At 40.1% G+C, this 26,543-nt stretch overlaps 5 protein-coding genes and 1 non-coding gene across 10 annotated transcripts; 4 read left to right on the top strand and 2 right to left on the bottom strand.

The window, feature by feature from the left end:
* The first annotated feature begins 5,266 nt into the window (after positions 1–5,266).
* Positions 5,267–7,257, top strand: LOC104436513 (probable caffeoyl-CoA O-methyltransferase At4g26220). Its single transcript, XM_039309058.1, has 5 exons — positions 5,267–5,582; positions 5,867–5,946; positions 6,140–6,284; positions 6,358–6,489; positions 6,727–7,257. Exons 1-5 carry the CDS (start codon positions 5,514–5,516, stop codon positions 7,015–7,017), a joined length of 717 nt encoding a protein of 238 aa, XP_039164992.1. The 5' UTR covers positions 5,267–5,513; the 3' UTR covers positions 7,018–7,257.
* Positions 7,258–9,003: 1,746 nt separating this feature from the next.
* Positions 9,004–10,614, top strand: LOC104436514 (probable caffeoyl-CoA O-methyltransferase At4g26220). The gene is made up of 5 exons (XM_010049309.3): positions 9,004–9,204; positions 9,403–9,482; positions 9,644–9,788; positions 9,885–10,016; positions 10,180–10,614. The coding sequence occupies exons 1-5, from the start codon at positions 9,136–9,138 to the stop codon at positions 10,468–10,470; spliced, it is 717 nt and encodes a 238-aa protein (XP_010047611.2). The 5' UTR covers positions 9,004–9,135; the 3' UTR covers positions 10,471–10,614.
* Positions 10,615–10,817: 203 nt separating this feature from the next.
* Positions 10,818–14,259, bottom strand: LOC104436515 (deoxyhypusine synthase). 4 transcript variants are annotated; one of them, XM_010049310.3, is made up of 8 exons: positions 14,101–14,259; positions 13,641–13,859; positions 13,315–13,482; positions 12,644–12,862; positions 12,189–12,275; positions 11,711–11,816; positions 11,393–11,628; positions 10,818–11,294 (listed from the first exon to the last, which is right to left on the bottom strand). In XM_010049310.3, the coding sequence occupies exons 2-8, from the start codon at positions 13,845–13,847 to the stop codon at positions 11,211–11,213; spliced, it is 1,107 nt and encodes a 368-aa protein (XP_010047612.2). In that variant the 5' UTR covers positions 13,848–13,859; positions 14,101–14,259; the 3' UTR covers positions 10,818–11,210. The 4 variants fall into 4 exon arrangements, with proteins under 4 accessions (XP_010047612.2, XP_010047613.2, XP_039164991.1 ...); XM_010049311.3 differs by having other exon boundaries at positions 13,641–13,849; positions 14,101–14,230; XM_039309057.1 differs by lacking the exon at positions 13,641–13,859 and having other exon boundaries at positions 13,315–13,478; positions 14,101–14,248.
* A 5,723-nt stretch (positions 14,260–19,982) lies between these two features.
* On the top strand, positions 19,983–21,656 carry LOC104436516 (probable caffeoyl-CoA O-methyltransferase At4g26220). 2 transcript variants are annotated; one of them, XM_010049313.3, is made up of 6 exons: positions 19,983–20,103; positions 20,214–20,309; positions 20,397–20,476; positions 20,701–20,845; positions 20,939–21,070; positions 21,247–21,656. In XM_010049313.3, the coding sequence occupies exons 2-6, from the start codon at positions 20,241–20,243 to the stop codon at positions 21,535–21,537; spliced, it is 717 nt and encodes a 238-aa protein (XP_010047615.2). In that variant the 5' UTR covers positions 19,983–20,103; positions 20,214–20,240; the 3' UTR covers positions 21,538–21,656. The 2 variants fall into 2 exon arrangements, with proteins under 2 accessions (XP_010047615.2, XP_010047616.2); XM_010049314.3 differs by having other exon boundaries at positions 20,012–20,103; positions 20,197–20,309.
* A 1,888-nt stretch (positions 21,657–23,544) lies between these two features.
* Positions 23,545–26,365, top strand: LOC104436518 (F-box/LRR-repeat protein At4g29420). The gene is made up of 2 exons (XM_010049315.3): positions 23,545–24,044; positions 24,734–26,365. Exons 1-2 carry the CDS (start codon positions 23,588–23,590, stop codon positions 25,654–25,656), a joined length of 1,380 nt encoding a protein of 459 aa, XP_010047617.2. The 5' UTR covers positions 23,545–23,587; the 3' UTR covers positions 25,657–26,365.
* On the bottom strand, positions 26,220–26,291 carry TRNAP-UGG. The gene has a single exon. It is a non-coding gene; the product is annotated as a tRNA-Pro (tRNA).
* Positions 26,366–26,543: the final 178 nt, after the last annotated feature.

Below are 26,543 nucleotides of genomic sequence, written 5' to 3' on the forward strand. Positions count from 1 at the left end.
ATCGTGGCAAAGAATTCACCTTGGCCAATTTAACAAATTCCGTGTGGATCATGGTATTTGACGTTTCTTGACGGCTTCATATTCTTCTCAACAAAATGGCGTAGCTGAATGGAAAAATAGAACCATTCTCAACATGGTTTAGAGCATGTTGAAGAGCAAAAATTTGCCCAAGGAGCTTTCAGCTAAAGCTATTTCATGCACAATTTTTCTTCAAAATAGATGTCCCACATATAAACTTGAAGGTGTAACTCCAAAAGAAACATAGACTAGGAGAACACCAAGTGTTTCACACTTGAGGATTTTCGGGAGCATCGCCTATACTCATGTCCCAAACCAAAAAAGATCAAAGCTAGAAGACAAGAGCAAAAAGTTCATTTTTAACGAGTATGACTCATCATCCAAAGCCTATCAATTATTTAATCCTAACACTTTGAAAGTGTATATAAGCAAAGATGTCAAGTTCGATGAAGATGGCACGTGGGAAGACAATCAAAAAGAATAAGCGAATGCTCATGGTGATTCCGATCGAATGGAGTTGAAGGTTCATTCAACACCTTCTTCTCCAATATCATCTTCAAGTTCATCATCACCAACCTTTTCAAATGGTGTCGATGAACCGCTAGTGCCAAGGTCAAAGAGATTGTTCGATATTTATGAAGCTACCGATGAGCTTCATCTTGTATTTTTTTTTTCTTGCAGATTGTGAACCACTTATCTATGAGGATGCTGCCAAAGAAGAAAAATGGAGGAAAGCCATTAAGGAAGAAATTAAAGCCATTGCAAAGAATTAAATATGAGAGTTTGCTAACCTCCCACGGGACAAGAAAGCGATTGGTGTCAAATAGGTGTACAAGCCCAATAAGAATGAGAAAGGTGAAGTGACAAGGTACATGGCTAGATTAGTTGTGAAGGGGTACAAGCAAAAGCTGGAATCGACTACAATGAAAGTTTCCCTTGTCATCCACATGGAAACAATTAGATTGATCATTTCCAATGCTGCTCAAAATGATTAGCGAATTTATCAAGATGTCAAATCAGCATTTTTGAATGGCATCCTTGAGGAAGAGATTTATGTTGAACAACCCGACGGGTTTGTCATGAAAGGTCTTGAAGACAAAGTGTTGAAGTTGAAGAAAGCTCTATGTGGGCTTAAACAAGTACCAAGAGCATGGAATTCCAGAATCAATGCTTATTTCAAGGTAAATGGATTCTTTCAATATCCATATAAGCATGCACTCTATTTGAAGCAAGAAAAAGGTGATGTTCTATTTGTTTGTTTATTTGTCGATGACCTTGTTTTTACAATAAATAATCCGGCGATGATTGATGTTTTTAAGGTATTGATGGTAAAAGAATTCAAGATGACCAATAATGGTCTCATGAATTATTTCCTCGAGATCAAAGTGATAGAAAGTGCCGAGGGGATTTTTTTCCCAAGGATATACATAAAATATCCTTGAAAAAATCAATAAGAAGAACTGCACTCCGGTCAATGCACCAATGGAGTGTGGAATCAAGCCTTTGAAGTTTGATGATAGTGTTGATGTTGATTCGACATATTATAGAAGCTTGATTAGGAGTTTGAGATACTTGGCATGGACAAGACTGGATATTATGTATAGTGTTGGAATTGGGAGTCGATTTATGAAGAAGCTAAAGTCATCTCTTCTTAAAGCTGCAAAGAGGAAACTTCGGTACATCAAAGGTACTACTTTTCATGGCCTACACTATTATTGCTCTGAATTATTCCAACTTAGAGCTTATTTGGATAGTGATTATGGTCGAGATATCGATGATCGAAAGAGCACTACAAGCCTTGTATTCTTTTCTTTTTTTACACTACTTTCACGTGATCATCAAAGAAGTAACGGAGTCCTACTTCGTCAACATGTGAAGGGAAGACTAATCAAAGATATTCTTATGTAGCATAAGAAAGCAACTGAGGTTTTTGTTGATAATGTCTATGCTATTGCATTGGCTAAAAATCCAGTTTTTCATGAACAATGCAAATGTAACGATGTTCAATATCACTTCATTCGAGATCAGGTTAAAGAGAATGAGGTTGAAGTGTTGCATGTGAAGATAGAAGATCAAGTAGTAGCGGATATTTTTACTAAACCTCTCAAGATCGATGCTCTCCGGAAGTTCAAGAGCTTACTTGGAATGATCGATGAAAGAGAATTTGGTTTGAGGGAGTCTTAGAAATTAAACCAAATTCATCGGTGCCAATACTTCGATAACGAGAATTGAGTTGCCGATACTTTGACAGTGAGATCCCAAAATTGATACCAAAGACTATTTGTACCTACATTAAAAAGAATCATAATTGTTGCATTACTTTTAATGAGTCTGTTTGTATTTTTAGGTGTAGTGGTTGTTTCTAGAGATATGATGAGATATGGTAAGATATGATGAGACATAGTGATTGTTTTGTAAGTTTGTAGAGATTCATCTTCTCCGGAACAATAGTTATATTTATGATAAGAGCAAAGATCATGTAACAAACTTATAATAGGAGAGTCTTGTAACTATTTTCGTTAAGGTCAAATAAATCGACAAGTCTAGCAATCTGCTTCTCCTCCTTGCGTGAGTTGTAAGTGTTTCACCTTCAAAAATTTTATTTTAACAAATCAATATCAGAGTTGCACCTCTGACTTTTCAATATTCAGGACCAAACTGCTGGAATACAGGCGCATGTGGTGTCCGGATAATTTCCGGAATGTTTGAGTTTTTGCAGATACTTGATGTTGAAGTTGCAATAGTTGACCGTAGATGATCCTTGCATCATAAATTAGGCGGACTAAGTCCGGGTTAAGGCGCGTATTGACTATGCTTGCTGATGTTTCGCTTTCACATGTCCGACATTACATTGCTGCTTCGACAATATAGTACTCTCTTCGGTACTCTCCCTTGATGTCTGATGAGTATACATCATGGTTGAGATGCCTGTCATGGAGGAGTTCATCAAGTGTTTACTCTTCCTCTCTCACGTTCAACATATGATCAGGGAAGAGAAGACATTGCAGACATATGATCTGATCTTGTAGTGCTGCCAAGTTATTCAAATGCACCGCCAGTCATCGAAGCGCAAAATTATCAAAGCGCATATCAATCACGCAAAAGTAAGCGATCTATTTTACTTAAATAATCATCTGCTCATAACATGTGTCACGCGTCAATGAATTCATTTGACAAAACTGACATCTCAATACATCTTTCAAGTTATGCCTTGTTGACTATGCTAAGTTGTCTTCCAGCTTGAGACGGCAAAGAATTCCAATCGCATATAGGACTGGGGTTTGCCACCCGGACAAGCAAGAACAGATTGCTTTTCATATTGAAGTTAGATTCCTAGTTTTAATTAGAATCCTTATTTGACTTGGCAAGTCACAATAGAATATATAAACGCATAATTTTTTCCTCGGTCGTAAAATACTGAGCACGCAAGAGGTTGTTAGGGTTTTCTCTTCGTGAGTATTACAAGTAAGTTCTCTGTGAAAAATCGTGATGCTATGAGTGTAATTTAAGGCAAGAAAAAACTTTGAGCAATTATAAATTCCGTATTCTTTGGATTCACAGTAATTACTTGGCAGGTGGCTCTCCCGTGGAATAGAGACTGCGAGGGACTGAATTACGTAGATCTCCAATCTTCATTCCTCATTAATTTCTCTGGTTATTCGCTCTTTTCACATTAGACTTAAATTGTAAAATCGATCGACTTCCACGTCATTTCGCAACAAATGTTCTCTTATTTCCAATACATAGATTGACTTTACTACAAGTAACGAAATAATGACTGTGCCCGGCGTTTGCTCAGGAAGCTGTTTGACTGGATCTGGATCTATTTGTTTCTTGATTGTGGACAACTTTTGACAGTAAATATTCTGTATCTCGTGCATTGCAAGTAAATGGGAGTTCACACGTGATTGAAAAGTCGACTCTTCCTTCTCACACCTGATTTAAAAGTCAGTTCTCCCATACTCGGGATGATTTAGACTTTTTCTACTGAAATCCGAAGCCAACAGTGAAAGATGGAGGAGTTCGTGCTGCTAAATGTTGTACAAAAAGAGGATGAACCAGAGAAATGGATAACTGATAACTACTTGTTGCAACACAATGTCTCCAGTAACTTTAAGAACCAGAAAATCATAGCTAGTTGCGAATTCTGATGACTGAAATTTCAGTAAATTTTCCTTTTGTTTTTCTACTTCATCTACACCGTGGACATTACTTTCAGAAAAGGTATTTTAATTTGCCTGGGCCAACAACAAACGCAAATGCTTGGAAATCCAGGATTCAGTATATTCAAGCTGGAAGAACCTGGTTTTACATGGTTATTATTGCTTGAAAGCTTGATAAGATCATTTTCGAATAATCCAAAACTATATCATATGGAAAATTCTAGGATTCGTTAGGTGACTGTGTTTGCTGGTTTATCTTATGGTCGATACATTGAGTTACTTTATTTGGATCTGCAGTACAGTTGTCCAAATTCAATTCTCGTCTCTAAAGTTCTGAACTTAGATTTCAGATCAATCGTATCATCAAAGATATTATAGTTTATACGATGCTGAGGCCTGAATTATTTTTTCATTGGTACTAATTCACCTACCCAACTTTCTGCATCCGGTTCATCTCAATATTCTGATGAGCAACTGTATCTTGTTATCTGCCCAAATACAAAATTTTAACTTAGGATTCAGAAAAAGCTAATTCTTCGTGATAGTTCAAAAGCCAATAGTACACTCGAACACAACCATTAATTTTTTGATGATCTGTGCAAGTATAAAAGGTTGTCAGCTCATGAACTCTCTCACAATCTATTTATGCATTTCAAGTTGCTTTTGAAAAACCAATAAGATGAATCGAATTGAATCAAATCAAAACATCTTCAGAATGCAGTTCAATAATTGCCTTCAGCTGATAAAGACAAGCTCGATTGTGTCGTGCTCTAATGCGGCATTTTAATTGCTTCTCAAAGCACATGGCGTCTACATTGAAATATGAAGGACTGCAATAGTCCTTGCATTCTTTTCAACTGATTCAACAAAATGGTGCAGTTACAATACAATACGAACAAGATTACATAGTGTAATATCCCAAAGTCAACTGCCGGACAAATGAATCAGGCACTACACGAAACCACGTTGTCTATATTATTTTAGAGATAAGGAACAATTCTTGTCTTGCGCCAAATTAGTCAGCCTCCAACTACTATAAAGAACCTGACATGTGACCACTAACACGCAGAGCTAGTTCTCCGAGCTTCAATAAGGCAAGTTCCAACCTCTAATATACAGCCTTTCATAGATAAGGCATTTTAATCAGTAGAGGAGAACTCTTGCGGTGAATCACGGTCACATTTCGTGATAAATATCGCCAAAATCTATGCATGGCACAGTCTGTGGTCATGTTAATTTTGCACTATCGTAATCACATTGCAAACCGTGAACATTGAGTCATTTGGGTTCATTTCCTTGATGTGAAGGCAGTTTTCTAAGGAAAGAGCAAGAATGGAAGAGAAAATGAAAGCAGCATCAAATTATGACAAGGCGTTGTTGCAGTCTAAGGAGCTGTATCAGGTACTCCATTTATCGTCATTCACATCCTCTATTCCTTTCCCTCTCTTCGGTCAAATGGTAAGTTTGCCTGGCTTTCATTTTTCGACATGCCAGAAAAATCTAACCCTTCGATACTGTCAAAAGTAGGCCATTTGGGGGTTTGTTGAGCTTTCTTTAGTTCGATCCTAATAGGTTAAGCTTAATATGAATCGAATCCAAAATGGCTAATGTGAGGATTCTTTACCTTCTCTTATACTGTATTTGCTTGTTAAATATTGCTTCCATGTATATGTTCAATCTCGCAGTACATCTTGGACACAAGTGTGTACCCAAATGAACCAGAGCCTCTTAAGGAGCTGAGAGAAGTTTCTGCAAGCCATCCAAGGTCAATCTCTCTCTCTCTCTCTCTCTCTCTCTCTCTCTCTCTCACTAAGTGTTCATAACATCATGGTACAATCTCTGACTGAATTATAATGCTTTCATGCAATTTAAGGAGTCATATAATTGAAACATCTTGGAGTTGACACTTTCCAGGAGGATGATTCAACTTTTTCTTCTTGTATTTTTTTGATATTCAGTTATTGGATGGGCACTGCACCAGATGCAGGTCAATTGATGGGAATACTACTGAAGCTTATCAATGCCAAAAGGACAATTGAAATCGGGGTCTTCACCGGATACTCTCTTTTACTCACTGCCCTAGCAATTCCTGATGATGGAAAGGTCTCCAAGCACTCATCATGCATTATAATAATAGAATTTGATTGGATTGCTCATGGAATCACAATTTCTGCAGATAATAGCCATAGATGTTGATCGCGAGGCATATGAAATGGGATTTCCCATTATAAAGAAGGCTGGCATAGAGCACAAAGTTGACTTCATCAACGCCGAGGCTCTCGGAGCACTAGATGATTTAATGGCAAACGTGGGTCATTGACCATCCTTTCCTAGTTTATGCAGTTGCCTCCTGCTGCGTCATATGTTCTATAAGAAACGTTACATGGATCTCACTTTGATAGACCAAGCTAATTTAGCTTCAAAACAGTGTACATCGTGACAAACTACTTACTACTTGTGCCGTGTTCTGTGTTACGTTTATTTCTAATGCTTTCTTTGTTCGATCAAGTCTGATGGGGATTTGCCATAATAAAACTAAATGCAGCTTGACAACGAGGGGAGCTTCGACTTTGCCTTTGTCGACGCGGACAAAGTCAACTACTTGAATTATCATGAGAGGCTGATGAAACTGGTCAAAGTGGGCGGGCTAGTCGTCTACGACAACACCCTCTGGAGGGGAAGTGTAGCGATGCCTGAAGACACGGTTGGAAAGAAATATAAGGAGGGTCGAAAGCTGCTGCTTGAGTTCAACAAATTACTCGCCAACGATGCTCGCGTCCAAATTTGTCATGCTTCGATAGGTGATGGGATGACGATCTGCAGGCGACTTCACTAAGTTTTTATCCGTTGAAACCCCCCAAAAAAATAAAAAAATAAATAAATAAATAATTCTTACATTGCACTTGCCATAGCTTATCTCTGGGATGTTGTCTTATATATTGTAATAACCACAGCATTTATGAATGGGCAAAAATTGATGGGGGGGGTCATCAGAAAGTGCTAGCGTGATGATTAATAAATAATGTTAGCACGGAAACATATTCATACATAATAAATGTGCAAGTTCATTTTGTCATGGCGCCGGCCAATTTCATTTGTATGCTTTTTCATGTTTCCAATTTGAGATTGTCACATGCTGTATTGAAGTCATCTCCAGATTCATTTCTTTCGAACCAAAAGCATCCTACCAATATAAATGTGATTATCCTCTACAAGTTAGCATTATATCCGGTCCCGTTCTTGTTTACAGGGCAAGCAAAACCATAACTTACTCACATCAAGTGCATCAGACGAGAACAAATAATAACTAGGCAGAACACCACAGCAGAGTCCTGTCTCACTTGCACACGATGCAGGGTAAAAGAACAGATTAAGAAGAACGCAATCCGACTAGCCAACTGAATCTATAAAAAATCATTGCCATATTCTTGTTTTTCTTATAATAGCTACTTTGTGGCTATTTGCAAGCAAGTTATGTCTAACAAAGACAAACTTCAATTTGTTTGACCGAAGGTCCAAATATGAACAAATGTCGGCAGATGAACAGTCTCCCAACCTATTAATATGTTTCAAGTTGTTGTTTAACAAAACGAGTTTCATACAACTTCAAGGACAGAGTTCCTAGAGCAGATTACGGTTTAAGAATTGTTTGCACCTGATAACGCTAGGCTTACTTCCACCAGTTTCTTGTGTAGCACTATCATGACGTCCTATAACCGTAGCCAAGTTAAATTTCCTCGAAGCTCAGAAAATAAAAGAAAGATGATGATCGAAAACATCGTTTCGATCCTCTCAGAAAAATGCTCACCGTCAAAGGGAATAAAAAGGGTTTTTGAAATCATCCTGAGTTTGTGTGCCATCCAGAATGACACTGACGGATAATTGCTTCTCAAAGCACACGGTACCTATGTTGAAATTTGTGGCTTATGTCCTTGCATTTTGTTTTTCTATCGACCAAGTCTAGTTACAATAACAAGGAAATTCGTAGTTGGACATTTGCTACTGGTCAACTTCCACAATCTCAGTCAGACACTCCACCAAACCTGGTACAGAACTACTCTTCTATTAGTCAGCATCAAGAGTATCTCAAGAGTAACCTCACGGTTGTCTCAATTTCTGGGTGTAATTTGCCGTTAACATCCAGCTGGTTCTCCAAGCTTCATAAGTTGGGCAAGTTTCTGACATCTAAGTTACAGCTTTTTATAGATGGGGCATTTAGATTAGTCAAGTAGACTCCTTATTGTGCGGTGAAGGCCACTTACCATGATAAATATCTGTACATCTTGTAGAAACAGCAAACATCGAATTTTGTCGACCATGAACCTGTGGTCACTTGGGTTCATTTCTGGATATTGCAGGAAGTCTGACTCAGTAAGAGTTTGAATTTTGCTAAGGAGAGAACACACAAAATGGAAAGAGAACGAATAGCTATAATGCTTTGACATTCAGTCGACTGGGTCTAGTTAAAATAACAAGGATATTTCATAGCTGTCCAGTTGCTACCGGTCAACTTCAGGAATCTCATTTAGACAATCCGCCAAATCATAAAGTGCAGGACCAACCCTTTTGTCTTCGCACTTGCATTATTGTCCTCGAACCCTGACAATAATTGCAAGCGTCTTTATGATGCTCGAACCCTGATAATAATAGAAAGCACCTTCGACGCCAAAAGCTATACTTAAATTGGATGATGTAGAAAATTAAATGAGTTTTACAATATATAACCAGGGAGATTCGATGGTTGTGATATCATGGCAATCACCCAACCAGCTCCACCAAAGTGCAATATCTTAAGAATTTTGGTTAGGTGCAACACGTGCCCTATGGTTTAGTGGACCGAACTGCATTCTAGGTCATATTTCATCAAGAATATCTGCGGTATCCCATAAGGTCATTTCCCTGACATCAAGGCGGCTTGATTCAACACTTCTGCATTTCGGTAAGGAGAGCAAAAATGGAAGAGAAAACGAAAGTATTTTCCAGTTCCAACAAAGGGTTATTGCAAAGCAAGGAGTTGTATCAGGTAAACTACTGAGTGTCTTCACATCCTCTTTCTTTCTTCTTTCGTAAGTGCGCTCAGCTTCAACATGCCCGACTAAGTGCAGCTCTCCAATCCTGTCAAAAGCAGCCTTCTGCATGATACCTAGCATTGTTTACCTTCTCTTCTATTGCCAATGCTTCCTCAAATTTTTGCTTTAATGCATATGATCAAATTTGGCAGTACATTTTGGACACAAGTGTGTACCCGCGTGAACCAGAACTGCTCAGGGAACTAAGAGAAGTCACCGCTACCCATCCGAGGTCCCTCCCTCTCTCTCTCTCTCTCTCTCTCTCTCTCTCTCTCTCCGGCAAGAATAAACTTACTTCTAAACAGAGCAAAAGGCATGAGCTTTTCATGTGACTAGTGCCGGTGTTCATTATATGAGATCAAACCAAGAAGAGATTAATTTGCTGATGTTCAGGGCCGGGATGGGCACTGCACCAGATTCAGGTCAGTTGATGGCAATTCTACTGAAACTTCTGAATGCTAAACGGACCATTGAAATCGGAGTCTTCACCGGGTACTCTCTTCTACTCACTGCCCTGAATATTCCCGAGGATGGCAAGGTCAGTCATGTATTCACTATTCACTTCGTTGAATTTTTCCTGCTGATATGAGAGAATCTGATTGGATTTCTCACGTAATTAATCATACGGCTGCAGATAATAGCCATAGATGAGGATTCCGCGGCGTATGAAATGGGTTTACCCATTATCAAGAAAGCCGGCGTAGAGCACAAGATCGACTTCATTGAATCCAAGGCTCTCCAGGCTCTAGATAAAATAGTGCAAAAAGTTAGAAAACTTCGCAACTCTTCCTCGTTTATGACGTTTCCTACCTAACGCAGAGTATTATGTTTTTTTCCAAGTCAACGAAGCCAGCTCATTGTACATCAAATTACAGAACATAACATTAATCTATCTTGCGTCTGACGGTGATTTATGAAACTAATTGCAGCCTGATAGCGAAGGGAGTTTTGACTTCGCCTTCGTCGATGCCGACAAGGTCAACTATTGGAATTATCACGAAAGGTTGTTGAAACTGGTGAAAGTCGGTGGACTGGCCGTCTACGACAACACGCTGTGGGGAGGATCGGTCGCAATGCCTGAAGATGCAGTCGGACATATGCTAAAGGAGGGTCGGAAGTTGACAATCGAGTTCAACAACTTGCTGGCCAAGGATGCTCGCGTCCAAATTTGTCATGCTTCCATAGGCGATGGAATGACTATCTGCAAGCGAATTTCCTAAAGCTACAGCATGGTCGAACCTGCATAATTCTTGGTTTATCTGTGGGGATTCCCCTTTCACCATATCCCATTTTGCAAAATGTAATCTCTTGCATATTCCATCCAAAATAAATGAATAAATGCAATGAGACACCTTGGCCATTCATCGAGATAAGATTTGTTGTCATAAAAATATACATATCCATGTCATGTAATTACGAATTGTGTGTGTGTGTGTGTGTGTGTGTGTGTGTGGAGAGAGAAAGAGAGAGAGAGAAAGAGTCAATGATCAAACCAAGAGTTAGCATCACCATGCTTCCCAAGTTTCTTATTTCAAGGACAAGTGAAACGATCGTTTCTTACCACAAATGCGACAAACGAGAATAGTGAAAACAGCTATTCAGTGCGATCCAGAGTGTCCTGTCCCACTCACAGTAAGCGCAAGGTAAAACAACAGAAAACACGAGCGCAATCTGATTACAGCTCTACAGAATCTATCACAATATCCTCACCACATGGTGGCCCTTTTCCAACAAATCAAGTTAGCTTGCTGCAGGGATTTCCTGTAACACCCGTCGGCAGACTACCCTAAAGAAATGCTAAATCTTTGAGAGCTACTCCTCCAAGAATGATTTAAGCATATAATATTGCAACTGATTAACAAGTGTAATCAATTGCCGGTACTTGACGGCCATGTCAAGAATTAGCAATGAAAGATAAATGGGCGGAAGTCTTCACTCTCCCAAAATTTGTATCAGATCTTCAGTCTTGTTGAAATAATTCTTTCCTTGCAGCAAATGTTTCGGCAACCAGTATAGGGAAAGCGATGGTAGCATCACAGTGTACCTGGTTTAATCCAAATAAAGTACCAATTTAAAACTCTTTCTTCGTATTATAGGGATTCTGGGAAATTCAGTCTCAGATTCGGCATACGAAGCAATTACCTTAACAGTTTTGGCAGACCCACGTATTTTCCCCCAAGAAACAGCCTCATCTGGACAAGCTCCAGAATCACTTCCATCAAATTCCTGGGCTGTATTGATGAAGATAGCAAAGTCCGCCCCATTACGCATCATATTAGCATTGCTTATGTGATGTTTAGGCATCCCTCCTCCCAGGATTATCATTCCAGTTTTTCTATGGCCAGCATGGACTGCTTCACCATTCATGGCCCTAATATCTGTACAGAAGTTGGAGTAGAAAATATTCATCAAGCTTCTTCATGCTTCAAGTGCAATGAGTACTTGAACCGAGTGCCTGACCTTGGACTACGTCAACAATCAGACCAGGACTACGGAAGGAGTGGAAGTATAACATGTCTCCCAGTGAGCCATCCGTTAACCCAGGACAGAAGACCGGAATATTATTCTGCAAAATGTCCACCTAAGTTAATGGACTATCTGCAGACATAAGCGAGATACTGACAACTTCCTTGCACATGTAAGGCAAATCTATGGGTTTATACTGAAAAAAGCTACTCATGTGCTAAAATTGCAGTTGTTAGGTCTAAACACTGAATTTGTAGAAAAGCCCAGTGACAAATAGACTTGAGCCTTCCCTAAAATACTCCTAACAGGGAAACTGTGTGAAGAAAGAAGAAATTTTCCTTTTCCTACTTCACATACCCATCCCAGAAACAAGCTTCTCCCGGTGCCCCAAGCCAATAAAGAAGCAATTACATCAGAGATGTGCAGCAGCTAATTGTAACCTCGTGCAATAGGATTACCTTGATCAACTCACCTTGTATGCCCAATAAAGGTATGACCTTTCATCATTAATCTCTTTCCCCAAGCGAGCAATCAACCTAGAAGGTGTCCATAATACATTCTGCATAAGCCAAAAGGAAGAAATTAGAAGTTGCACCTCTGGCCCTTCACACAAGGGTGTGGTTCACTGAGAGCAGAGCAGAACTTAGAGATGTACATTAGTTTTCACCACGGGATGCTGTTGTTAAAATAACCCAATGAAACGCCAATATGTTTATTTAGGTGTCATATGGAATAAGCACTTCCCAGCAGAAATTTCTTCATTTTCAAACAATGATCCCAAACCAATAATCTAGTATATTTTCTACTATGGGGACTCAAGAGGTCTGATTTGAAGGGAAAAGAGTTAAAGAAAATAATCCATGCATCATAAGGTATCCCACAAAAGCCCAATGGGCAATGCCCAATACATCAAAGAAGAGAAAGTACCTCTTCTTTCTGCTCCCTCAGCATCTGATCAAATATAGGAATTATCCAGTCCTCAAATTTACAGTAGTTGTCATTAGGAACCAACAGGTTACCAATGCGGTTCAATCCTTTTGAGCGCAAGAGAGCTCCAGGAAGGGAAAAATCACCTTTGTATGTAGGCGCCAGGCATTTTATAAGATCTTCCTCTATGCCACCAGCTGTTGTCACTACTACATCGACCTGCACAAACATAAGAAGCAAACCTCCACATAAATCAGTGAATCATGTGGTAAGCGCACATAAAAAGAATAAATGGAACCCTCTTTTGGAGTTAATCAGGGGATGCAAGATATTTAACGTCAGAACTCTTCCTATGCATTTTTATAGCACATTAATACATGTACTTTAGTTCTTGCAACTTCAACCAAGTATGTTGAAAACTCAAGCATAAGCAAAAGGATAGTCATGGTTAAAGAACTTCCTTCTATCATTCGAGTAAACTTTGTGGACGCCAAGCCAAAAAGAAAAAAGAAATGGAGTAAACTCTGGATAAAAGAACAAGACAGCCCACAGAATGATTCAGTCGCTTGTCATATATAATAAGAGACACTTCTTCTCAGCTCAGCAAATGTCACTCTCATTCCACACAGCATATATGCAAGAATACTAAAAATACTCATCGGTATACTTACCATGTGATGCTGAACAAGATAACGAATTGTATCTCTGACTCCAGATGAGACAAGGTTGGAAGTGAAACCGAGGAACACCTTGCATCTTACAGACTCTCTATATGCTTGGTCTCTTTCCTCCTCGCCACAATCTTCAGTTATAGCCTCATCAGAGAGCCTCCAGTCTAGCTTCAAACAGTTCAAAAACACATCACTGGAATCATGATTCTACAGAAAATACAAATAAAGCCTTGACCTTGCAACTTAGAAACGATCAAACCGCAGCAATAACAGTAAACGGCAGGTGAATTCCCCCAATTTAGAAAAGCTCGCTCAAAAAATATTACCATTTGATTAACCACTTCGATCGCGTCCCCGAGGTTAGAGGCTTGAAACCCAGTGGACACCATGGACTTCAAAAGCCGATGATAATCGACTCCTCCATTGAAGTCATACCCCTCAATCTTCATACACATCCCTTCAAGTGTTTCTGACTCTTTGAACACGGTGGAGTGGACAGATGCCATAAGGCTCTCTTTCATTCCCTCGCCCATTACTACAAATTCCTACGGATTTCGCGAAGACAAGAGCTAACGTCAATGACCCAGAAACGACTCCCAGTTGTTCGTTACTACCTTAATAGATTAAACGAGCGTTTTCTCTTGGACAGCACAATGGAGCACGAATTTTACAACGATGGCCAAAAAGGATCCAACTTGCAGAAAATTAAGCAGAACCCACGATGGGATTGGAGCGTAAAGGAAGAGAAAAAGAGTTGAAAATCATGGGGAGAAAGAAAGAACGAACCTGGGAACGTCGATGCTGAAAAGCGAAGCCGGTGCTAAAGAGGAACCAGATGCTGCTGCTGCTGCTGCCGCCGCCCAAAGCATTGGGGTTTTAGAAGCGATGATGATGTTCATTTTTGCTTCTTTGTCCATCGAATTTCATGTCTTCTTTTTTTCTTTTTCTTTTTTCCTTCCTTATTTGCTTCGTCTGGTGGCATGGGCTTTCGTTCGTTATGGGCTCGCAAGGGCAAGGAAAGTATTCTGCCCCGGATCAAATTCCACTTTCCAAATTCAGAAAGAAAATGGGACAGCCATGCCGCCTGGCTGGTAAAGGGATTGAGGGGTCGGGCCAGAGCAGCTTAGGGCCGGGATTCGATCCCTGTGAATCTTGAATACACGTGTATATAGAAGAGATGAGTGAGACCAAAAAAAAAAAAAAAAAAAATCAGATAGAAAATTGGCCCAGTTTGGGCATGGAAAAGTGAAACATAGAGAGGAGGTCGCGGCAAGAGGGTATCTAATGACGCTTGTTTTTAATGTACAAAAGGAGGATGAACCAGAGAAATGGATAACTGATGTCTGCTTGCTGCAACACAGTGTCACTGGGCGTGTGTCTTCTGTAACTTCATGAACTAGAAAATTATGATCAGTTGCGAATTCCGACGACTGAAATTTCGCTAATTTTCCCTTTTCTTGTTCTTAGCTCCTCAAGATCATTGCTGTATTTACGCAAAACAAAGTTTATTTTTCAGGGCCAACAACAGATGCAAGTGCTTGGCGAGCTAGGATTTAGTATATTCATGCTGGAAAAGCCTGGTTTTGCATGGTTTATTAGTGCTTGAAAGGTTGATGAAATCATTTTAGAATGATCCAAAACTGCATCCTATGGAAAAAGTCAAGGATTTGTTAGTTAAATGGGTTCCTGTAAAGAGTGTATCCAAAGGATCCTCTCTGCTCGTTATCTTCTGGTAATTACATTGAGTTACCTTTCTTTGGGTCCTCAGTACAATGGTCCTAATTTGTTTATCATCTCTAAAGTTCTGAACTTAAGACTCCCGAGCAATTGTTTCATTAAAGATATTATTTATCGTCTATACGACGGCCCTGAAGTTTTCTTCATTGGTATTGATTCGCCTGCCAAACTCTCGGCATCAAGTTCATCTCAATAATCTGATGAGCAACTGTATCTTGGTATCTCCTCTAGACAAAGTTTTCACTTACGATTCAACAAAAACTTATTCAGCAAGATAGTTGAAACACCAACAGTGCACACAAAGTACAGCCATAAATTTGTTTGATGATCTGTCTAAACATAAAGAGTTGTCAGCTGATGAACTCTCTCGCAATCTATTTATGCATTTCGAGTTGCTTGTGCAAGACCAAAAAGCAAATCGAATTGAATCGAATTGAATCAAGTAAAATATTTTCAGATTGCAGTTCAAGAATTGTCTTCACCTGATAAAGATAAGGTTGATTTGCTCTAATGCGGCATTATAATTGCATCCTATAACTATAGTTCAGGGATAATTTTGCATGAACATCAGAACATGGAGGAAAGCAGGTCATTGAAAAAATTACAATGATGCTTTCAGAAAAATAAATGTTGTTAAAAAGTGGGGAAAGAAGTTCTTGAAATCAATTGGAGAGTGTGAACTCTACAGAAATGTTAACAGATAATTACTTCTCAAAGCAAATGGCACCTACATTCTCGCATTTTTTTCCATTGATTGGACGAACTGGTGCAATTACAATACGCTAGAAGGCAATCACATAGTACGGTATCCCAAAGTCAACTAACAGGAACATTAATCAGCCACTCCACGAAGCCATGTAGTCCATATTATTTTAAAGTGAAGGAATAATCCTAATCTATAAAACACCAAATTAGTCAGCGTCAATAGAATCTAAGAGATGTTGACATTTCCATCAACTCCAGGAGGGCATTTCGCCATTAATACACAGTGCTAGTTCTCAAGCTTCCATAAGTAAGGCAAGTTCCAACCTCTAATTTACAGTCTTTTATTGATGAGGCATTTTAATCACTCGAGGAGACTCCTTGCAATGAATCACAGTAATATTTCATGACAGATATCTGTGAAATCTATGCATGGCATGGTCTGCAGTCTTGTTGATTATGCGCTACAGCAATCACAAGCATGTTTGTCAACCTGAACATTGGTCATTTGGGGTCATTTCCTTGATGTAAAGGCAGTTTGATATGGCAAGAATTTTCACTTTCCCCAGGGAAGGAGCCAAAGTGGAAGAGAAAATGAAAGCAGCATCAAATTTTGACAAGGTCTAATCGTAGGGTAAGAAGCTGTATCAGGTAACCCATTTGTCATCAGTCACATCCTGCATTTTTTTCCCTGCTTGTGGATAAATGGTAAGTTAACTTGGCTTTCATCCTACCACACGCCAGAAAAGTCCAACCTTCATCCTGTCAAAAGCAGGCCATTTGGGGTTTGAGGCGAATCCAATATGGCAAAACTGTAGGATTCTTTACCTTCTCTTATACTGCCATTGCTTCTTAAAATTTGTGTCCATGCATGTGTTCAGTTTCACAGTACATTTTGGACACGAGTGTGTGACCAAATGAACCAGAGCCTTTTAAGGAGCTTAGAGAAGTTTCTGCAAGCCATCCAAAGTCTCTCTCTCTCTCATCCTAGCTTAGTGTCCACAACATAATGATACAGTCGCTGACCATGACTTATAATGCTTCCATTCAATTTAAGGAGTCAGATAATTGAAACATCTTGTAATTAACACCGTTTCCTTGAGCATATTTCCCCCTTACAGTAAACAAGGGATTTTAAATTTTTCTTCCTTTATTTGTCGATATTCAGGCCTTGGATGAGCACTACACCAGATGCAGGTCAATTGATGGCGATGCTACTGAAGCTTATCAATGCTAAAAGGGCCATTGAATCAGAGTCTTAACCAGATACTCTTTTATACTCACAGCCCTGACCAATCCTGAGGATGGAAAGGCCTGAATCATTCATCGTGCTTTATATAAAAGAATCATATTCGATTGCACACATAATCACGATTGCTGCAGATAATTGCCATAGACATTGACCACGAGGCATATTAAATGGGATTTCCCATTATCAAGAGGGGCGGCGGATAGTACAAAGTCAACTTCATCAAGTCCAAGGCTCCCCACGCTCTTGATGATTTAATAAAAAATGCAGGTCATGTCCCACCTTTCCTAGTTTATGCAGTTTCCTCCCACTGCATCATATGTTCTAAAAGAAACATTATATGCTTATACTTTGATGGATCGAGCTAATCTCACATGCAGTATACCTACATAAGGTAAGAATTTTATTTTGCACATTGTGATGGACTCTATTTACTACTTGCATCTCATTCTCTCAGATGGGGATTTGGCACAATGAAACATACTGCAGCTTGATCATGAGGGGAGCTTTGACTTTGCCTTTGTCAATGTGGACAAAATCAACTGCTTGAATTATCATGAGAGGTTAATGAAACTGGTTGAAGTGAGTTTGTCGCATGTTGCAGTGATCTACGGATCCATTTTCTTCAAACTGAGAGCATCCATCCCAAATAAATTTGGTGAGTCTCTGCAAGCTCATGTCAAGCAACAGAATGAAGAAGAAACTACCACAAAGCAATATGCCTCAGGTTGGAACTTTAGAAACTAAATGGTGCTTTAGGCATACCAATATTGCCAATGGGTGAGAGTTGATTCACACCACATGATTTGGTCATGGCCAAGACAGAGGCTTCGAGGCTTGGATATAGGGCGCTCTCAAGCAATGATCAGCACTACTGTTTTCCAACCGAGTCGCTAAATCATGACCATACCTCAGGACAGCTCTGCAAGTAATCCCGAAGAGAGAGAGAGAGAGAGAGATGATCACCCAGCAAGTTTGCATCATATCCTACCCCGTTCTTGTTTCCAGGTCTAATGAAACCATGACTTTCTCACGTTAAGCACATCAAAAAATAGAATAAGGTGAACGCAATCTGATTACAGCTCAACTGAATGCAACCAAAAAAATTGGCCATATTCTTGCGGTTCAAGAATTGACCTGCAATGGTCCAAATATCTGGTTCAGGGCATTTCCATCTGATGCATCTGGTGCAGTGCCTATCCATTTATCATTGCCATATTCTTGCTAAAGACAACCTTCAATTTGTTCAATGATCGAAATATAAACAGATGTCGGCAGATGAATTGTCTCCCAAACTATTAATGCATATGAAGTTCTCTTTAAACAAAACAAGTTTTGAAAACTTCAAGAACAGAGTTGCTAAAGCAGATGGCAGTTCAAGAATTTTTTTCACCTGATAACACTAATCTTACTACCACCAGTTTCTTATGCAGCACAATCATGACGTCCTATAACTGTGTTCATGGATAATTTCCTCGAAGCTCAGGAAATAAAAGAAAGATGATAATCGAAAACATCCTGAGTCTAGTTACAACAACCGACAATACTATATCCCTGCCTTTTCAAAAGACGTAAGCATGGGCTAACATGAAAGGAACACTTCATCGTCTGACAAAAAGTTACATTTCAATCAACGTCCAACAGATTTTACATATGCAATAGTTATTTTTATTATCTATATGATAAGGATACTCAATTACCATATAAAACGTCACCTAGTACTCACCCTTTTGTTTGTTTGTCATCAACAAAAACAGACAATCTAAACTAATTTTTTACAAGTTTCGTGAATGCACAAGTGATTGGTCTCTTAAGCAACGAAGCGCCGTCCCCAGGGTTACCATATCACCATCAAAAACAGCTTCTCTTCCATTGTATGTAGCTTTTCTGACTCCATGCAGAAGCTAACTACTGTTAATAATTCGCTTAATATTTAAAGCCAATCTTTCAAAGCCAGTGATCAAGACGACCTTCTTTATACTCTCAGCTACTGGTCAACTACCAGGACTCCACCAAACCATATTATTTTAAAGTGCGGGACTAACCCTTGTCTTTAAAACACCAGATTGGTCAGCACTGACAGCATCTCAGAGCCACGCAGCTAGATCTCGAAGCTTCAAAAAGTTAGGCAAATTTCTGACCTCTAAGTCACAGCTTTTGATAGATGGGACATTTTAATTAGTCGCATAGACTCCTTATAGCGTAGTGAAGGTCACATTCATGATAAATATCTGTACATCTCATAGAAATCACCGGCATCGAAGTTTGTCAACCATGAACTTGTGGTCACTCAGGGTCATTTCTGGATGCTGCAGGAAGTTTGCCTCGGTAAGAGTGTTTATTTTCCTAAGGAGAGAGTAACAGAAATGAATGAGAATGACAGCAGCATCGAACTATAACGAGGCGCTATTGCAGACTGGGTTAAGTCTTGTTGCAACACGCTGGAAGATGCCATGGTTCACATGATTATTATTGCTTGAAAGGTTTCAAACATCTATTTGAAATTTTTCTTGGCATTCAACGTTGCATTTACAGGTCCAACCATGGGCAATAAACTATCCCATAATCTATAAACATGGTTTCAACAACTTTAGGGACCAACTTCACCCGACATATTGATGTTCAATAATTGGCTTCGCCTGATCAAATGAGTCTTTTCAGGCATTATGTAATGTGGCAGATGATTACGTCTCACAACATTAACTCTTGCAATATTTCGTCCAACCAGGATTATGATAGAACTTTTGGGAGATTTGTTTTTGAGGGGCTAAGCAGCTCTTCTGAAGTCGACTCAAAGACCCGTGGCCTTGAAAACAATACGACATTGGATGATATAGAAAATCAAATGAGTAAGCTATTTAATAAATGTAACCAGGCAGATTAGATTGCAGTGATATTCCAACAATTAACCAACCACTCCACCAACTGTAATATTCTAAGGATTTCGGTGGACTGCAAGACTGGCCCCATCGCATTAAAAAGACCAAAATGACTGTTCCATCAAAACCTGGAGAGAGATTCTTTCGTTCATGCACAGATCTAATTCATAAAGAGAGGCAAGTTCTGATCTTGACTCTGCGGCCTTCATAAGTAGAACTTTGGTGAGTGGACTCCATCGTCCTTACACTGCATTCAATGTCATCTTTTGTCATTAATACCTGTACATGCCAGAAGGTCATTTCTTTCACGTGAAGCCGATTTGATACAACAGATTTGCATTTCGGTAAGGAGAGCGAAAATGGAAGAGAAAGCGAAAGTATATGCAATTTCCGAAAAGGGGTTATTGCAAACTAAGGAGTTGTATCAGGTACACTACTAATTTTCTTCGCATCCTCTTTCTATTGCCAATGCGTCCTTAAATTTTCGGTTTCATGCATGAGCTTAAACTTGGCAGTACATTTTGGACACGAGCGTGTTTTCACGTGAATTACAGCCCCTTAAGGAGCTAAGAGAAGTCTGCGCCATCCATCCAAGGTCTCTCTCTCTCTCTCTCTCTCTCTCACAGCAAGAAAAAGTAACTTCCAAACAGTGCAAAAAGATGAGTTTTTCATGTGATTAATGCAGCTTCCGGTAAGAGTTTTTTCCACTTCCGTTGAACAATGGATGTGATCTCCCAATGTGTTTATCAAACGCTAGCAGTAGCTTGGTGTTCATTATATGACATCAAATCCACAAGTGAATAATTTGCTGATGTTCAGGGCCTGGATGAGCACTGCACCAGATGCAGGTCAGTTCATGGCAATTCTTCTGCAACTTCTGAATGCTAAACGGACCATTGAAATTGGAGTCTTCACTGGGTACTCTCTCCTGCTCACTGCCCTGAATATTCCCGAGGATGGCAAGGTCTGTCAAGCATCCACCATGCAGTTCGTTGAATCTTTCCCGCTGATATGATAATCCGATTGGATTGCTCACGTAACAATTATATGGCTGCAGATAGTAGCCATAGATGTGGATCGTGCAGCATATGAAATGGGTTTACCCGTTATCAAGAAAGCCGGCGTAGAGCACAAGATCGACTTCATTGAATCCGAGGCTCTCCAAGCTCTCGATGAAATAGTGCAAAATGTAGGGACTCTGCAGATTTTCCTTGTTTTGAAGTTTCCTACCTACAGCAAAGTACCATGTTTTCTTTTTCCCTGTCAACGAAGCAATCTCACCGCACATCAAAATACAACATATAATATCTATCTAATTCGACTCTCGAGCCTGACGGCAATTTGGCATGATGAAACTGATTGCAGCCCGATGCCGAGGGGAGCTTTGACTTCGCCTTTGTCGACGCAGACAAGGTCAACTTTTGGAATTATCACGAGAGATTGATGAAACTGGTGAAGGTAGGCGGAGTGGCCATATACGACAACACGCTGTGGAGAGGGACGGTCGCCATGCCTGAAGACGCCGTCCGACAGAAACTGAAGGAGGGTCGAAAGTTAACGATCGAGTTCAACAACCTGCTGGCCAAGGATGCTCGCGTCCAAATCTGCCATGCTTCCATCGGCGATGGAATGACAATCTGCAGGCGAATTTCCTGAAAGCAGGGATCCCCTCTGCTTCACCGTATCCTAGTTTGTAAGATGTAATCTCTGGCGTGTTCCATCCGAAATAAGTGAATAAGAGCGATGACTCTCTCTCGCGCTCTCTCTTTCTCAAAGCGAATTGCCAGACCTTCACCATGCATTGATGTAAGATCTGTTCATGTGGTAATAACAATAATGACAGCAGAAGGCAGGAAAATCACCGATCAAAGACTTGCTACTCAAACAAGAGTCGTGACCCTGAATCTTCATGCACTTTCCTTCAAAGAGTTTCTGATTCTTTGAACATGGTGGAGTGAACAGAATCCAGAATGCTCGCTTTCAATGCCTCGCCCATTGTTACGAATTCCTACGGATTTTGCGAAAACGAGAGTTCACGTCAACGACCCAGAAACAAATCCCAATTGCTTGTTACCGCTTAACAGGTTAAACGAGCGTTTTCGTCTGGACAGCACATTCGAACACGAGTTCACATCGCTGGGCAAAAGGAAAATTAAAGCAAGAACCCGCAACGGAACTGGAGCGCAACGAAAGAGAAAAGAGTGAAAAATTAGGGGCAAAAAGAAAGGACAAATCTGGGAAAGGACAGTCACCAATCAAAAGGTTACTACTCGAACAACGTCTAATTTTGTCCAAATAATCCTAAACCTATTCCACCATTACTTATTCAAATCTAAACATTTTTATTTTATCAATTAATTTTTAAATCTTTTTTATATTTTATCAATCGAATCAATCTAAACAATTTTCACTAAAAATCTCTCACATGGACATTAATCACCCTACGTGATACGGCTGAAGCTTACATAATAATATTTTGACTTACATAATAATATTTTGATAACATTTTTTTTTTTTTTTTATTTTATTTTTTTTTTTATTTTCTCCTCTTTTCCTTTTTTTTTTTCTTTTCCTTTGTCTTCTTCCTATCTTTTTTTCTTTTTCTTTTTCCTTTTTCCTCATCAGCCACCAGTAAGCCTCATCGATGGTCGACATTGCTAACCTCAGGCGAGGACAGCCCATACTTAAGGATGGTGACCTTTGCCGGCCATCAACTTGAGTTAGCAAATGGAAAAAAAGGAAAAAAAGAAATAAATAACTAAAGTAAATACATAATAAATATTATATTAAAATATCGTAATAAAATTGTTCACATTAATATCGATTGTCAACAATTTTCATTCAAAATTGATTTGATAAAATTAACTGACAAAACATGAAAAGGTATAGAATTTAATTGACAAAATTAAAAAAATTAATGGCTAAATAAATAAAATGGTTAATACCTTAAAAACTTCAAACCAGACATTTATAGACAAATTTACTCCAAATTATTTTTTGATCATGAAAACCCCAAACCCAGTGCATGTGACAAATTTACCCCGACTAACTATAAAAAAACTCTAAACTGGTACATTTTATGATAATTTACCCCAAACTAATTTATTTGACCACAAAAAACCCCAAATTGGTAAATTTGTGACTAATATACCCTCCGAAAAATTATATTACTACCACAAAAAAATCAAAAAAATTATAAACTATGACAAACAGAGTGTAAAATTCCAAATTGATATACCGGTCAATTGTCACGTGTTATTTAACTTTATAATTTAACAAGAAAAGTTAACTAAAATTAACAAAGGATAAATTTGTCACGAAATTGTACCAGTTTAGGAGTAAATTTTGTATATCGGTTTGGAGTTTTTGATGGTGAAAAAATAGTTTTGGGTAAATTTGTCACAAAATTGTATCAGTTTGGGGTTTTTCAAGGTATTAACTCTAAATAAAAGTAGTTTAGGTTTTTTCTTGGATACTAATGATAGAGGAAAATCTAAAATAAATGTTAAAATAAGAAAATCTGTACTTTTTTTTTGGTAATCAATCAATCAATCACCCCTAGAAAAGTCCAACCATGTCCATTTTCGCAATGACGTGTCATTCCAAGTTTCCTTCCCCTCGTGCCCAAACCAAACCAACCAAACTAACTCCTCTGTCGTCTCCTACCTCCCCTGTCTCTCTCCCTCTCTCTGCGCCACGCGTGGCAATGGAGGATCTTCCCCACCACCTGATCCTCGACATCCTCGGCCGCCTCCCCGACTCCGCCGACGTCGCCCGCTGCCGGGCCGCCTCGCGGACCCTCAACGCCGCCGCCCGCGGCGTCACGTCCGTCGCCCTCCTCTGCTCCCTCGCCCGCTACCTCCGGTCCCGGTCGCCCGACACCAGGTCCCTCGTCGTCCCCTTCAAGTCACTGGTGGCGAGCGCCGTCCTCGGATGGGGGGCCGTCGAGTCCGTGGCGATCGGGGTCGATGCGTCGTTCGCCGACTCGTTCGAGGACATGGAGGACGACGAGTCCGGGGACGACATGTACCTGATGGAGGTGGGGTTCCTCGCGGGGTGGCTGCCGAGGGTCTGCGAGGGGCTGAGGGCGCTGTCGATATCGGACTTCTGGGTCCAGTCTTGCTGGAGGAAATCGGACGTTTTGGCCCTCGTTTCCTCCTGTTGTGAGTGCTCTGCTTTCTTTGGTTTTTTTTTTCTTTTTTTTTTTTTTTTTGGTTGCTTCTTTCCGAGGTGAGTCATGAAGAAATTTAGGAAGAGGTGTGAGGTTAGGCCTACAATTCTGGGTGGATTGCAAGAGCCAATCTTGTTTTTTTTTTCCTCCCTTTTCTTTTCTGGGTTGAGGTGGAACCCTGCATATGGAATTAGCCAACAGTTCTGCTGGAATCTGTAGCATCCATAGATTAGCAGCAACGATTCTGATCGCTTTTGTTCTGTTCTCGGGATTGAGTAGATTCGTATCCAAGTTGACTGGGACTAGGACAATCCGAAAAGCCGAGAGTTTTTGGTATGTCATCTTGTGCTTCAACAGAAAAGTCCTGTTTTCTGGACATGGTTGATGGAATCGAACCAACTTGGTGGCTAGCCTACGTTGTGATGCTGGCACCCTTCTAATCCAACCGTCAGCGTTGATGATGGACACAGAAACTTAGTTTACAGGGCGAGATAAAAAGTTCGGCAAAATCTTAGCTCGAGAGGGGCGGACCCAAATGAACATAAAGGAAATTTGACAACCGATTGTATAAAATTAGACTATGCGCCTAGCAGACAGGTGGGATGGCAACCAATCGGCCCACCTTATGGCTGTAAATGATTACCATAACTAAGCAATTTCCTCTCTTTTATGGATGTGCAGGTCGTAGTCTTTGTGAGCTGGAGCTGAAGAATGCTTGGCTGTCGGTGGATGGCTTGAATCCACTTCCCTCGCTCACCAGTTTGACACTCGAATTTATAAGACTCGATGATGAGAATCTGAGCAAGTTATGTACCTGTTTTTCTCTTCTGCAAGTTCTCAACTTACGCGGCGTTGGTGGACTTAAAGAACCGAAGATTCATCTTCCGGACCTCAGGTCCTGCCAATGGACTGTGTCAAATGTTCCGATTTCCCTGGCCATTTATGCTCCTAGGCTCGTCAAACTTAGGCTTAAGTGCATCAAACCCAGATCTCTCATCCTTGAAACTCCGGCATTATCTGATTTTGACCTCTCCATTGTGCAAGCAGATGATCTCCAAGTAAAGGACCTTATTAGTTTGAAAAGCTTTAAGCTTGACTCCCCATTTCTTTGCGATCTCATTACTGCCTTCCCATCTGGAAAAACAGTGGAGAAGCTTACTTTGAATACAGAATTCAATAGGGATGTCAAGGAAATGATTAGTCTTGAGTTGTTGTTTAAGACATTTCCTAATGCAAGCTCTCTCACACTTGGTCCTGGTGCTTGGTCAAGATTGTGGCCATCCCCAGGAGGCTGGGAAGATGGTGCCGAAATGAAGAGCCTGCAAGGAATTGTCGCGTGCATGGTGGTCTCTCATATTGATGTTGTACAAGCGTTTATTGCCTCTATGATGGATAAGTGCACCAACTTGTCAGATTTCACGATTCTCGTGCAGCAGCAGCATGCTGACTCCGACTTGCTGAGCAACTTGACAAAAAGGTGCACTGCTGATTGGCCAAGACTTAAATGGAAATTTGGAGTCTTTAAGAAAGCTACTGAAGCGTACGGATTTACCGGGGGCTGGGACATAGTGTGGCAAAGACAAACTTTTAAAGGGGCACGATAAGACAGCGTGCTTCTCTTGCTGGATAATTTCTTGCTTGGCTTTAACAGGAAAGGGTTTTCCTCAATATGAAGGAAATGATCCTATCAGTTGCAGGTGATGCTGCTGCTTGCCTGCTACTATCGGCAGCAGCAGTTCTCCAGCAATATTAATTCTTCCTCATTTGTGAGGAAAATATTCATCGAGAAGAGAAAGGAAAAAAAAGGATGGGAAAGTTTTACAGGAACCGGATGATTTGGAACGTCTGCAATTTGCAAATGCTTGTCTGTTATCACTGTGCCTGTACTGCTGGAATGATAACTAAGTGTAACACTTGCATACTTCGGAATGTCTTTTGAATGCATCATTGGGAATTCATTAGCACCGTTGTTTTTATTTTAACAAGTAAGAGCATCCATAAATATGTTTCATCGCTAAGCTCACTGCCTGATTGCATGCAGAGCTATGTAGGGCCTCGCATTGCATGGTCCGTGTGTTAGGAGTCGAAGAATTAGCGCTGGTTTGATCCCTTCTTGTGCAACCTGGGCTAAAAAGAGAAAAAAAGAGCTCATGGCAAATGTTGCTGGGGGGCGTTCCGAGAATCGAACTCGGGACCTCTCGCACCCAAAGCGAGAATCATACCACTAGACCAAACGCCCACTTCGACAGTTGGTCTAAATAATTTGAAACCTCTTTGCTAATAGTTTGATTAATTTATTGCAAGTATCTATTATGTAATTGGCCCTCACACATCTCACCTACTTTCCGCATCCAAAACCAGATTAGCTTCATCTATTCACTTTCACTTATGATACAAGTGCCGATGTTTTGGATACCAGTGCCTGTTGCTGTTTTCATCTCCTTCACAGGTAACAGAGAGAGGCACGATCCCAGTCAGCAGAAGAAGCTTT

This window comes from Eucalyptus grandis, chromosome 3 (genome assembly GCF_016545825.1).
Source record: "Eucalyptus grandis isolate ANBG69807.140 chromosome 3, ASM1654582v1, whole genome shotgun sequence".
Lineage (NCBI taxonomy): Eukaryota > Viridiplantae > Streptophyta > Magnoliopsida > Myrtales > Myrtaceae > Eucalyptus > Eucalyptus grandis.

Coding starts and splice junctions, on each gene's coding strand:
- LOC104436513 (XM_039309058.1), top strand. CDS start 5,514: ATGGAAGAGAAAATGAAAGCAGCATCAAATTATGACAAGGCGTTGTTG. Junction 5,947..6,139: donor GTTTCTGCAAGCCATCCAAG/GTCAATCTCTCT, acceptor TTTGATATTCAG/TTATTGGATGGGCACTGCAC. Junction 6,490..6,726: donor TAGATGATTTAATGGCAAAC/GTGGGTCATTGA, acceptor AACTAAATGCAG/CTTGACAACGAGGGGAGCTT.
- LOC104436514 (XM_010049309.3), top strand. CDS start 9,136: ATGGAAGAGAAAACGAAAGTATTTTCCAGTTCCAACAAAGGGTTATTG. Junction 9,789..9,884: donor ATATTCCCGAGGATGGCAAG/GTCAGTCATGTA, acceptor ATACGGCTGCAG/ATAATAGCCATAGATGAGGA. Junction 10,017..10,179: donor TAGATAAAATAGTGCAAAAA/GTTAGAAAACTT, acceptor AACTAATTGCAG/CCTGATAGCGAAGGGAGTTT.
- LOC104436515 (XM_010049310.3), bottom strand. CDS start 13,847: ATGGGCGAGGGAATGAAAGAGAGCCTTATGGCATCTGTCCACTCCACC. Junction 11,817..12,188: donor ACCTTTATTGGGCATACAAG/GTGAGTTGATCA, acceptor GACATTTTGCAG/AATAATATTCCGGTCTTCTG. Junction 11,629..11,710: donor GATTGTTGACGTAGTCCAAG/GTCAGGCACTCG, acceptor ACTTCTGTACAG/ATATTAGGGCCATGAATGGT.
- LOC104436516 (XM_010049313.3), top strand. CDS start 20,241: ATGGAAGAGAAAGCGAAAGTATATGCAATTTCCGAAAAGGGGTTATTG. Junction 20,310..20,396: donor AAACTAAGGAGTTGTATCAG/GTACACTACTAA, acceptor TAAACTTGGCAG/TACATTTTGGACACGAGCGT. Junction 21,071..21,246: donor TCGATGAAATAGTGCAAAAT/GTAGGGACTCTG, acceptor AACTGATTGCAG/CCCGATGCCGAGGGGAGCTT.
- LOC104436518 (XM_010049315.3), top strand. CDS start 23,588: ATGGAGGATCTTCCCCACCACCTGATCCTCGACATCCTCGGCCGCCTC. Junction 24,045..24,733: donor GGCCCTCGTTTCCTCCTGTT/GTGAGTGCTCTG, acceptor ATGGATGTGCAG/GTCGTAGTCTTTGTGAGCTG.